Source organism: Hydra vulgaris, chromosome 06, assembly GCF_038396675.1.
Source record: "Hydra vulgaris chromosome 06, alternate assembly HydraT2T_AEP".
Taxonomy (NCBI): Eukaryota; Metazoa; Cnidaria; class Hydrozoa; order Anthoathecata; family Hydridae; genus Hydra; species Hydra vulgaris.
Genome location: NC_088925.1, coordinates 5707235 through 5721055, shown reverse-complemented (window position 1 = coordinate 5721055; position 13821 = coordinate 5707235). Strand labels below are relative to the sequence as shown.

The window sequence follows — 13821 nt, the reverse complement described above, 5'->3', positions numbered from 1 at the left end:
AACTATTTAGTAGCCCTTTCATTTCTTGATAAATATAAAAGTCTGTACACTAACATTTATTTTACGCTTTAATTATCCATTTATTTTACACTTTAATTATCTTAGATCCCTATTCAAATCGGAACGGCCCTGTCTGCATGTATTTTTAAAAATCACGCACCAAAAATTACCAAAAACATAACTGAAAAGTTTCATTAAGTATAACTATTATTAAAAAATATGTAATGATTATATTTGCAGGTCTACCATTAGAAATTTCGGACCCTGAAGAAAACAGATGGGCCTCCTCTTAGCGGGTCCACTGAAAAAACTAGGCAGTATATAATAGTTATACTTGCTATTGTTATTAAACTAAGAACTAAAATTAGAGATTTAATCAAATAAAAAGATATTAGAAATAAATTTATTAGTACTATAATAGTTACCCGACTAAATCGACTTTTAGTCGATTAGTAAAAAAACCAACTTTCTACTAATCGACTTTTAGTCGATTAGTAGAAAGTCGGTTAAATCGACTATTACATTTTTCATAGTCAACTAATTTCGACTAGTCGTCTTTTAGTCGATTTAGTCGAAGTCCATGACAACACTAATTATAAAATAACATTAAGGGGCATCCATAAAGTATAAATGAAGTAAAACCACTGATTTAGGACCCCCCTTGTACACACCTTTATGCTTTTAATGACCCCCGCTAGTTACAGATACAAATAACACTATTTGCTCTGCACCAACAGAATGTTTTTTAAATGCGATAAACACTGTAGTATAATCAGTTTTTATTTTTGTATAAACTTATTTTTCCAGAAGACTTAATTTCTATATAATATTTAATATATCATGTAAAAGCAGGTTGCAGTGAAGATTAGGATTTGATATAGTAACATAGTGACAAATTATGGGCTCCCAAAATTTTTTATGAAAAAAGACTAAAAAAATGCACATGTTGCATGTACATGTAAATGTACACACCCTACCTTTTTGTGGCTATGAAAATAGCCGTTTTTAATTGGTGCCCTGTTAAAGCGAAGTTTTTACTCGCTTTCTACATGGTACTGGTTCTTCATTGATCTCTTCATGGGAATTGCCATCTTTTATTGGTCTGAATACCTTTTGATTTCGAATAGTATTATCGTTGTAGCCAAAATCACGGACAGATGGATTATCCTTGCGGGAACCGATTTGGCGTTGATGTCCAAAATAATTTTCAAGGGGATCTTGATAAAATAGTTCTGTCAATACATAAAACACGCCATTAGAAAGTAAAAATGTTATCAATTCAACAGCAGAATTCACTGTAATTTTAATTCCTTCATAGGTTTGCCATGATATAAACATTTTACTTTTATCATTTAGAGTAAACTTACCTTGACGGGTATTGATAGAACTTAGCCAGTTTTCGAAATATGGCAAAAATTCTGATTTAAGCCAGTTCAAACGATTGTCATCAAGAGAAGAAAATGGAACAAGAAATGGTTTTGACTTCTGAATTGATTCATAAGGATTACTAATGTTCATAATATCAAAAAAACTGTCATTCATTGAACAAAAGTTAGTTGTTGCAAAAGTATTTGGAGATCCATAGTTAAAAAGGACTTTACACACAGTAGTGCTTAGAACTTGTGCTGCCAATTTGACATTCATAACAGAATAAGATGACAATTTAATATGGTCATATGATAATTTTGGGAGTAGATGTAAACCACATGTTTGATCTTCTTTAAAAATGTATATAAACCATCATTCCACATGTATCTAGTACATTTACCAGATCCAAAGCTGTAAATACAGTTTCTTGTTTTAAGAAAATGTGGAGGGTCAGCTATAAAGTAAATATACCTTTCAGGACAATATAAATTTATAGTCTTATATGTGACAACTGCATCCTTTTTAACATTTAAAATAGATAAACGTGAATGCGTTTTAAAAAATTTTCTGTTTAGAGAAGCACCATCACATGTTGTTGCCATAACTTTTAACTTGCATTCCAGTTCACATATACCGACTTTCCAAAATAATGGAAAAATTTGAGCTGATGATATTCCAAGTGTTGCAAAATTAGCTAGTGAAAACTTAAAAGGGTTAACTATACTGTGAATCATAAACACATGAACATGAGTGGCTATTGCATCAGTTTTTTGTAAAGTTGCGTAGTTTAAATCGATATCACCAAGGTCAACGAATCCTATAATTTCTTCTGTGTGTTTATCCCATACAAGATTTTCTTGAATTTTAATTTCATCAAACAATAATACAATATATTTTTCGAATATATTGTATTATTGTTTATTTATATATAGCGAATATCCTTGTATGCACTAGAAGACTTTGCACAAAGACTAAGGTAATACCGTATAATCATTGGATGATATCGCACAGATGTTGGATTTGACAGTAGATATTTTTGTTGCTCAGTCCAAAAAAATTTCATAAATGGTGAAACATTATATAGATCAAAGGCATTTGACATTAGGTTTTTTATATCGTTATCAAAATCAGATGTTATTTGTAATGAACTTTTTTGAATCTCATCTTGCATATTTTTCATTTCTTGTTTCAAAATAGCATTTTCAGATCGATAGTTTTGCAAGGTAAGTTTAATTCTATCAGGTGAAGTTATGGAGATAGGGGCATTTACATGAGCAGGTTTTGTCAGCGTTTTAGCTTTACGTTTTGCAACCTTTTGTAGTTTAGTATTTTGTGACAATTCCAAAGTTTTACATTCATTACCTATATCACCAGATTTTATCAATAAAAAACACAAAGTTGACCAATTAAATTCACTCTCAAATGTAGTGATTGATGCAACACTTGGATTGTACAATTTTGTAAGAGTATGTTTTTTAAAACAGTTTGAACCAGATGCAACACCTTGGTACAATGAGTAAGTTGATAAAAGAGCAATAATACTTGATAAAGTAATGTTTTTAACTGATTGTTTATAATTCAAATATATATCATGTGTGTCTGGTAAGTTCCAAGCAAAAGATTGTATTGTAAATATAAGGCTCGGTTGAACATATACTTCATATTGGGGTTGTAGGTGAATATTGTCTACTTTAAAAACTTTGACTAAATCTTTCGATATAACAAGTTCCCATGATTCTAATTTAAGTATGCTGACACGATCAACAAAGTCTTGAAATTATTTACAAAAAAAATGTACATGATTTTGAACTTTGTCTGATTCATTGCAATCTTTCTTTGATGTAATAATTAGTGTTGAAAGTCTTGTCTTTTTTAATAGACTAAAAAAAAAATAAAAAAATAAAAATAAAAGATAAGGAGAAAAATTGTATATTGTTTTGAAATTTTTTTACCTGGATGTTTGAACACTCTTAATTGGTAAATTTTGTGGAGGTAGAGATCCTGGTATATGTCTTGCTCTAGTTGAATCTATATATATATATATATATATATATAAAAGCACACATAACAAATAGTTTAGCTTACTTCTATTAATTTCATGTTCTTTAAAGTGTTTCTCATGAGTATGCAACAATTCACTGGTGGTTTGCTTCCTTAAAGGTAAATCAATTAAACGGTCTTTAGTTATAACCTCTGTCAATTTAAAGTAGTCTGGGTACTAACGCAAATAAGAACCTAACATCGACAGCAAAATCTATTGTTTACAGGCCGTGTTTCCAGACTATTCTTTTTATGACTATGTTTAGATCATGCAATAATAATTTTAGATAATCAAAATTTTTATTAATACTTCGAATGTTTAGATTTAAAATTGAAAAACTATTGCTACTTTTTGTTTTACTAAGAAATTGCGTAGATTCACAGATTGAATTATATTTACTTTAAAATTTTTTTTTATTGAAATAGTCATCATCCCTCTCAGTACTTAAATTAATTAGAAGATTATCATCTATTTTTAAAAAAAGTAAAATATAATAATCATGAAAATAAAGTTATTAAAATATTAGGATTTTACACTTTTACTTTTCATTGCAGCCCAATCGCGTATAATGAGATTATCATATGAAATGCTTGCAAGTTTTCCTGCCGCTCGTTCCAATTTCATCGTTTTCTTAGTACCTTCCTAATTTGCACTGTCTCAGCGCAAAAATCTTCATTTATATAGATATTTTTTCCTTTTAAGTTAGGGGTCATATTTAAAATATCTACTTTATCTTTAAAGTTTAGAAGTTTTATAATTATAGTTCTTGGTCTAACTGAATCTTTATGACCAGTTCTATGTGCTCTTTCAATTTTAATATCTTTTAGACCTAAATAATTTTCAAAAGTTTTTTTTTACCTTGGTTTCGCTGTCATCCCAACTTTCACCTTTGCTTTCTTTACTTCCATCGATTCTCAAATTATTTTGCTGGGATCGTTCCTCTATCTCTCTTAATTTGTTAGTAATTTTAGTAAATGCAGATTCATTGTTCCGGGTAACGCTTATTGAATTATATTTATCCTGTGAAATAATAACGCTCTTAATTTTTTCTTCAATAAGTAGTTCATGAAAGTTTAAACTTACTTTAATGTCCTCAACTTCTTTTTCTATCGATTTTATTTTCTTACTATTTTCACTGATGTGTTTCTACTCTATCCAAACTGATATGTGTTTCTACTCTATCCAAACTGATACGTGTTTCTACTCTATCCAAACTGATATGTGTTTCTACTCTATCCAAACTGATATGTGTTTCTACACTATCCAAACTGATATGTGTTTCTACTCTATCCTAACTGATATGTATATCTACTCTATCCAAACGCTTGTATTAAATTTTTGTGTTTGAACTTATAATGTTTAAAACATTTTTTTCTTGCTGTTTAATCATGTCTTCAGTTTCCTTCTTAAACTCCTTAGACATTTTTTTTAACTTTTTCTTAATTTGTTCAATTGTAACTGCCATACTTATTTTAATATTATATAAATATTTTTAAATTTTATTATTTTTCAAAGTAATTTAACTTAACTCTTTTCTTTATTTTTTATTATTTTAATTTGCTTAGTTAATGGTATGAATCGTGTTCCGTTCACGTCACCATTAAATGGTGCGGTCCAAAAAAGTTACATTTTTATTATGTGCGCGTCCTATAAATAGTGGATCTCTTTTTTATTTTCAATCAGTCCTATTTGGAAATCTTAACCTACAACAATATGTTCAACAGATCAGCAAGTATATTCTTCACTAAAGTACTATTCTTCACTTACATTTACTAATAAGTACTATTCTTCACTTACATTTATTACGGTAAGCCATTATATTATTTTGATTTAAAAGTTAAGAATTTTTCAAACTAAATTTTTTTTTTTTTTTTGTGGATCGAATTCCTTTGCAAATTAATTCGCTTTGCGGATCATTTGTTGCTTTTCAAAGCAAAAACTAGTTTGAAAAATTGTGATGTTTATTTCAACAATTAAGGCAAATAATTAGTTCTTTTATTGAAAACTTTATGCATGCCTCAAAAATATCATTTATTGTTAAAACCAATATTGAGGAAAATTTTCAAATAAGTTTTAAATAATTAGTTCCTTTTCGGAAACTGTTTGCATGCATCAAAAACTCACATTTCATTAAAGCAAATATTAAGGAATATTGAGGCAAATAATTCAATAAAAAGTCCGTAAAGTGAAAATGCAATTTGATCCGTGTTTTCGAATTTTTAATCCGAAAAGTAATCCGTATTAATAATCTGATCCGTTTTTGTGGATTTTAAATTCAATAAATAATCCAAAATATTTGTCTGATCCGATCTGGCAAACTTAATCTGATTCATTTCTTTTTTTTTTTCAGATGCCTAAACCATCTATTATTTGGAAATTTTTCAACTATGTGGAGGAAAGCAAAGCAAATTGTAAGGCCTGTGGCAAAGTATACTTAATCAATGAAAGCACCACAAGTCCTTTAAGGAACCATTCGAAAAGAGTCCATTCGAGTTTATATAAACAGTTAGAAAAGAAAGACAAGCAAAAATTAACAATACCCAGGCTTGGTCGGGAAGCGGGAGCAATCGCTCTCGATAACTGACCACGGGAATAAAATTTAGTTGCGAAAAACTGGCCAGATTTTTTAGTTGTTTTGAGAACATTTCAAAAAACAAAAAAAAATCGCAAAAATGATTAATTGGACCGATGAGAGACAATTACAAAAAAAAAAAAGCAAGAAAAAGAAAATAACTTGTAACGCGAAAAAACTTAAAGCAAAATAAATTACGTTTAGAACAAATATTTTTGAAACATCGCTCTTTTATAATTTTTTTATAAAATTAGGCGATATTTTTTATATAAAGTAACATCTTAATATTGCTTAATAAGGAAAGAAATGTTCATTTATTTATTAAAGAGTTTAATACAATTTTTATTTATATTCTCGTGTCTTATTTCGTGCTGAATTAAGGAGGGTTGGGGTTAAGGGGGCTATGGCCCCGGGTCTCGCAATGTTAGGGACTCCGAAATAGTCAAGAAGATTTTTTTTAATCATTTTTACGCTGTGGCACATAAAAAAGCCTCCTATATAAAAATAACCTCTGGCCCTTAAAAGTCTAACAAGATTCTAATAAAACTAATGCTGGCTCTAGTTTTATTAGAATCTTGAAAAGTTAACTTTTTTAATAACAATTTTATCTTTCGCATGAAAATTTTGACATATTTGAAACAATTCTTCTTAATAAGATGAACAAATCAAATAATTAAATCATTGAGTTACTGTAGAAATTAAATTAGATAAAAATCAACTAAAAAGGTTAAAAGTACTTTATAAAGAGGAAGCGGAACTGCTTCACAATATGGCTGATAATTAGTGAGTTTAATTTTAATTAGTATTTAAAACAGAAAAAAGTAACTTTAAGTATAACGAGATTGTAAGCATGTCAATTGAAACAAAAATATTTAGAGCTACGAAACCAATATCTAACAATTTAAAAACTTTTCTTTATATCTAATAACTTTCTAAATATATATAAATAGCGTGAGTTACTTTTATGCATGTTTGTGTTTAGTAACTAGAAACTTCTTTAATGTTTATTTCATAATTAGTTTTATTAACTTCGATGATTATTACCAATTTCATTGAAAACGCAATTATTGTTGAAAGTCTTTTTGTTTACAAAACAAATCGTAAAAATTGCTTCAAAAGATTACATTAGAATGAAAAACAGATACACAAAATTACATTTACATAAAAAATACATACTTTTTAAATAAAAAATAAGAATATACTAATAAAAATCAATAATACATAAATAACATTCAAAATTTTGACAATTTAAAAAGTATATATTTTTAACATTTATTTTGTAAACAAATAATATCAGTTTCAAAGATTTCCAGCTTTGCAGATGTGGCTCCGAAAATGAGCCATAGGTTTAAAGTGTTAGTTTGTTTGATAGTATATTCTTTAAACAAATTATGCTATATATGTGTGTGTGTGTGTGTGTGTATATATATATATATATATATATATATATATATATATATATATATATATATATATATATATATATATATATATATATATATATATATATATATATATATATATAGATCTATAGTTTGTTGGCTTTGGGAAGCGCGGAAGGAAAAAAGTGATTCTTACGCCAACACATACGTCACTTTTAATTACTTTTGACTTTCGTCCAACATTTTTGTGTTGGACGAAAGTCAAAACCATTAATTTAATTACAAATTAATTGTTATATAAAAAAACCACAAAAACGCAAATTTAATTGACCAGAATGTTTTTAAAAACATTCTGAATGTTTTTAAAACATTCTGAATGTTTTTGACAATATAAACAATGTTTTTATTTTTATTTTTTTTAATAAAATGTTTTTATTTTTATTTTTTTTAATAAAATGTTTTTATTTTTATTTTTTTTAATAAAATGTTTTTATTTTTATTTTTTTTACTGTAAATCATGCGCGGAGTGTTGCTACATCGACTATCTTATAGCCTGACTCGCAAGGGAATGCTGCTACATCGACTGACAAATAGCCTGACCCGCAAGGGAGTGCTGCTACATCGACTGAGGGTTTGGTTGGGGCAGGCAGTCTATCATTATTAAAAAAAAAAAATTCCGGTCTTGCATTTTAATTTTTACTTTTTGTCAACAAAATATGGAAAAAACTTTTGGACAACATCTAAGGGTTCTATATATATATATATATATATATATATATATATATATATATATATATATATATATATATATATATATATATATATATATATATATATATATATATATATATATATATATATATATATATATATATATATATATATATATATATATATATATATATATATATATATATATATATATATATATATATATATATATATATATAATATATATATATATATATATATATTTATATATATATATACATACATACATACATACATACATACATACATACATACATACATACATACATACATACATACATACATACATACTTACTTACATACATACCAAGCAAGGAATCCTATTTTTATTCTTTTATTTTCATTCTGTTATTATCATTATTTTATTGTAGTTTCAATGCCTTTTTTTTTTAAGTGATCTAGTTAAGATTCAATCTGGTATCGGAGATAAAGTTGGAATGACCTTACAAGCATTGGCAATGTTCTTCGGAGGCTTTGGTGTAGGATTTTTTTATAGTTGGAAATTAACTCTTGTTATTTTAGCAACATCACCAGCGTTAATGATTTGTGGTGGAATTATGGGTAAAGTAATTGGAAGTTTTTCAACTCAAGAGCAATCAGCATATGCTGCAGCAGGAGCTGTTGCAGAAGAAGTTATAAGCTCTATACGAACTGTTGTGGCATTTGGAGGTGAATTAGATGAAATAAGGAGGTATGAAAAAAATAATGACTAACAAAGAAATATTTTTATTAATAAAATGTTGTTAATAAAGAAGTTGTTAGTAAATTAATATTAATTTTTTATTATTTTGTATTAAATTTAATTTATAATTTTTAAAAACATAATATATAATTGTTTTGTCTGACTAAATTATACCATATACAGGGGCTATTCTAGGAAAATAATTTGGGTGGCAATATCCCTCTGCCACCTCTCCAAAAATGAGTGGCAAAAGTATTTTTTGGAGGGGGGGGGGGGGGAGTGAGAGCACAGGAATTTTGTGTGTGCAAAAATTGTAAACTTATTGTAATAAAATATGCAAAAAATATCAATTTGCTTACTTTGTTTTTAACTTTAAGATTATGTATAATTGTGTTTAGAGAGAGAGAGATTTTTTTAAATTTATTGTGTTTTAAGGGTCTAAAGAAGGATTTATACAAAAAATAATGTTTTAAAATCTGGTTTTCGAATCGATGTCAAATATTAAAAAAAGAATTACACATAGCTTACACAGAACAACTAAAACTTTCAAAAGCAAATACTTTAAATTACAAAAAAAGTTTACATTTCTTTCATTTATTTTAATTTAGGAAATTAATTTAGGATTTCAAAAAAAAATCTTAGTTTTTGGTTCTTTTATTCATTCCCTCAAATAATTAAAATTCAGTTTTTTTTTGGGTTTGTGAGGTTTTCTGCAGGCTCTTCAAGAAACTTATTAATTGATTTTTCCATGACCTCTTTTAAAAAAGCATTACTCTAATGAATAGTTTCTTTAATTTCCACTTCATCTGAGTAAAATTTCACATTTGAATTTATAAAAATTCTATTAGACAATAACTTTTCAGATAATTTAATAATTTCGATTTTTGATGCTAAAGGGAGTACACTAAGTTTTTTTGTTGAAATTTTATTGAGGATTTTGCAAATACAGTAAAAGAGTTGCTAATTCTGCCTGTTTTATTTCTTGAATTTGTTCTTCTAAAGCTTTGATAAAGATTTGAAAACTTATTTTGAATTTTTTAGTTCATTTAACAGAAATTCAAGTATACCTTAATAAATAAGCATCTTGTTAATAAATAAGGATCTTGTCGCTCTAAACCTTGATGAATTGGTCTCAAGACTTTACCAATTTCCAAAAGTTTAGGATATTACAGGATATAACTTTATTTGACATATAAGATGAACTAATATCATTTAATACTAATGCTAAAAATTTCAACAGCTAAAAATTAGATTTCTTGCAATTCTTTCCTCTATACTATTTCACCTAGTTTTGGAGTCAAGAATTCAATTTAATTCCTTTTCCTTTTTTTTTTAGTTTGACATATTTTTGAAGAACAGAGTTTCTTGATTTTCAAAAGTAATTACAAATTTTTCTGATTTGTTGTTGATTGTTTGTAATAGTCAGACAAAATAAGAATATAATGTTCTATTTAAAAGCATTTAAAAAGAATGTGACTTGTGAAAACAAGACATAAAATAAGTTCTAGGTATCTAATTGTTTAAATTCTCTAAAAGTTTTTTCGTACCTTAATAGCATGCAGCTTTTTCAGAAAAAGAAGAAAAAAATTAAGTTGCTAAAAGATAGTTGATGTATGAACTGAAGCCCCCAGCAGCAGGCTATTTTAGTGTAACGTCAGCACAGTGGGCCAAACAGCTGTTTTCGCGGACATTTGTTCATAACTTTTGAACAGAAAATGCTATGGGCTTGATTAAAGACTTGTCATCTTCAGATAAAATGTTATTAGAGAAATTTTGTTTATGAGAATATTTATCAGAATGTCCTCATTCATTCCAAAATTTGCAGAATGCTTTTGACTTGTATCTCTTTTCAAAAAAAAATTTGATCAGGTGATATCCACATTCAGTTAATGGTGCCTGTTAAATTGACAATTTAGGAGTTTTTTCTTGAGAGTCTAGCATGCATCAATCTTAATATTTTTTTATTGTTTTTTAACCCTGAATCATAAAGATTTCCCAAACCACTTTCCTCATTATTCAAAATTAGCTCCCAAGATGACCAATCAGTTGGTGATGTGATGGTGTTATATTGATCCATGGTCCAGGTAAATTTATTTTTGTAACAGATGGAAACTCGTTAAATAGGAATAAATAAAAATCTCTACAATAGCTTTTATATTGGTACACATAAATTTTTCTTTTTAAGGAAAATGCTCAATGAATTACTGAGAGCACCAATTCAAACTTTTAAAATGTTGCATGATATTAAACAGGGAATTATGCAATAATTAAATCTCTGTTTGATTTTTTGTGCAATAGTTCTCTAGCTATATAACCTGTTGTTGTTGTTCCTCTTTTTCCAATTGTATCAGGGTAGTCCCGTTTTATACCTGTTTTTTTTTAATATCTCTGTTTGTAATAAAGTCTCAAGTAATTTCTGATTGCTTCAGAAATCTATTTGAAGCACTGAAAAGGGACTAAGACCAATCAAAAACACCAGTTTTCACATGTACAACAGTTTTCACAAAATGGTCAAATGTACCCAATAAAGCATGAAAAACCTTTAAAAATATCAGTAATTTTTTAATGTAATAAGTTTTAATATCAAGTATGTTCACATATTAAAAATATAGAATAATATGAACACTATTACAATATACCAATTTACTTTTATTGGCTTTACATCACAGGCTGGAATTGGTTTGAAGGTTTGTCCAGTCCTTGTGTTATAATCGGGTGTTTTTTTAAGTTAAGAAACACCTTCTTGTTCAAGTTGGTTAAATATTTCATTCATAATTATAGTGTCTTGAATGTTTACAAAACCATTTTCAATTATTTTAATATTCAAACACTGTTTGAATATTCAAAGAATTGAGTTTCTCTTGATTCTTTTCCCATTTGAAGACTCAGCAGTTTGTGACTCAGTGGAGCATTTTGTGACTTTTGCAACCATATTAACAAACCTGCTTCTGTTTCAAGTGAAAATGGACAAACATTGTCAGTATGATATTGCTAGTGTTAACATTATCTTTTTAATTAAATATTGCATGGCTTCCATCAAATCCAAACTTTATTTTCATTAGTATATTTTCAATGTTTATAAAAAAAATGTTCTCCAATATCCTTTGCATCATCAGTTTAATAGCCTGAAATAGACTGAAGTAAACACCTGAATAAAGTTATTTAACAAAGATAATTCATAATAATTTATTTAATAAAGGTAATTCATAATAATTGGTGTTACTTCAGATTGTTTTCTTCTGAGATGTTTCCAGCTAGCAGTATATTAAAACCAGCAGTTAAAAGAGTTTTTTTGTTTGTTTGTATATGAATGCCTACCGAGAGCACAAACTGTTTAAATTGGCATTGTTTCTATTGGAAACTTATTGAAAGGGTTATTCTTTAACGTACTCTTCAAGCTAGGTTTCCTTACCAGCCTTGAATTGTATGCCAGCATAACCCATTTTTTTAAGTTTGTTTTTCTTCAGATGCTGTTATATTTGCAGAATTAGTTTTGGTTGTTTATTTTCCTCAGCAATAAAAGTTTTAAACAAGTCAAATTCAGTGAAACTAAAGATATAAATATTTTTGTTGATTTGAGCAAAATGATTTAAACATAAAATAATTCAAAATATAAACAAGTTTACATGATAAGTAAAAATATTATATTATTACTATATACACCACAAAGCTCTCAGTTTTGATTTTAACTCTTGCAGTTCATTCATTTTAAAACAAATTTCAATGCGGCAATATTTTTTTTTTAATTAATGATTGTACTAACTAGATTAAATTTGGTCAAAAAAAGTTCAATGTAAAAGAGGGCTAGGAGGAGGGGGGTGTGTGTGTGTGTGTAAGTCAAAAGTTGGTCTTAATCCTTTTTTTAATTTCTAGACATAATTTAAAGACAGATTTAATTTCTAGGCATTTTTTTAATTTCTACACTTTTACACATCTTCCCTTTATAAAAATATGTACAAAATAGTGTAAAACTATTTGCATTAATATTTTTTAATATACTTTACGAAAAATTTAAACTAAAGGGTTAGGGTTATTCTTTTACTTTTTTTGTTTAAAAGTGCTAAGTTGGCACAATTTAGTTTAAAAGCATTTTATTCCTCTTTGTTATAGGAGTTTAAAAATATATGGGTTTACTAGTGTCGACACTTTTTGAGATAAATTATTTTTTCTGATAAGATATTAGTTAAAAAACACTAAAATTATGCTAAATTTTAGTTGTTTCATTAGGTATAACATGTAAAGAAAATTTTGTGCAACAATCTATTAAGTTAACATTCACATTTCCATAAACTGCAGACTAAGATTGTTTCTACATATAATTATCACATTAGCACTGCTTATATAGTGACATTTTTTCTTATATAATGCCAAAAATGGCTTATATGTATCATTTGTACCTATTACCTATCTTTTGCAACGAATTTACGTTATTCAAATTAGTATATTTTCTGAACGAATCATGCTTTTGAATTAGTTTTTTTTTAATGAACTGGAAATCTATTTGGCTTTCGATAATAACTAACTTATATTTATTTTGGTAACATTGATTTTTGAGCAATGTCCACTGTTTGGCCCACTTTGGTCAGGGATCTAATTTTTTTGGACCCACCCATTTTGGGTGGGTCAAAAATGAAATACTAACTTGGAACTCACCATTTAATTGCATAATCATGTAAATGTTAAGTTAAAAAAATTTTTTCACTGTTAATGGAAGTGCCCCATTTTTTGGTGCACAAAATGTTCATATTTCACAACTTTAATATACTGTTGTCGCATGCGATAAATTTTAATTATGCAAGGAATTTATGCTTCTAAGATAACTTTGTTCTAAATATAGGAATTTAGGATGCTGAATGCTGGATCTTCTTGTTTTTTTTTTTTTAAACATCTTCGCTTCCAACAAGGCTGCAAGCAGCCACTAATTAAAGTTGGAAGTTACTGAAAGAGAAAAGATGAAGATTGTAGCACAAGATAACGATTGACGGACAACTTAAAAGATTGCAAA

General features: G+C 27.4%; 1 protein-coding gene across 2 annotated transcripts in view; it reads left to right on the top strand.

Annotated features, from left to right (window-relative positions):
• LOC100213972 (ATP-dependent translocase ABCB1) overlaps nt 1–13821 on the top strand; it is a 100876-nt gene that overhangs the window by 30724 nt on the left and 56331 nt on the right. For both annotated transcript variants that reach the window (XM_065799058.1, XM_065799059.1), the window contains exon 4: nt 8529–8825. In XM_065799058.1, the coding sequence (XP_065655130.1) occupies nt 8529–8825 (297 nt within the window). The remainder of the gene's footprint in view (nt 1–8528; nt 8826–13821) is intronic.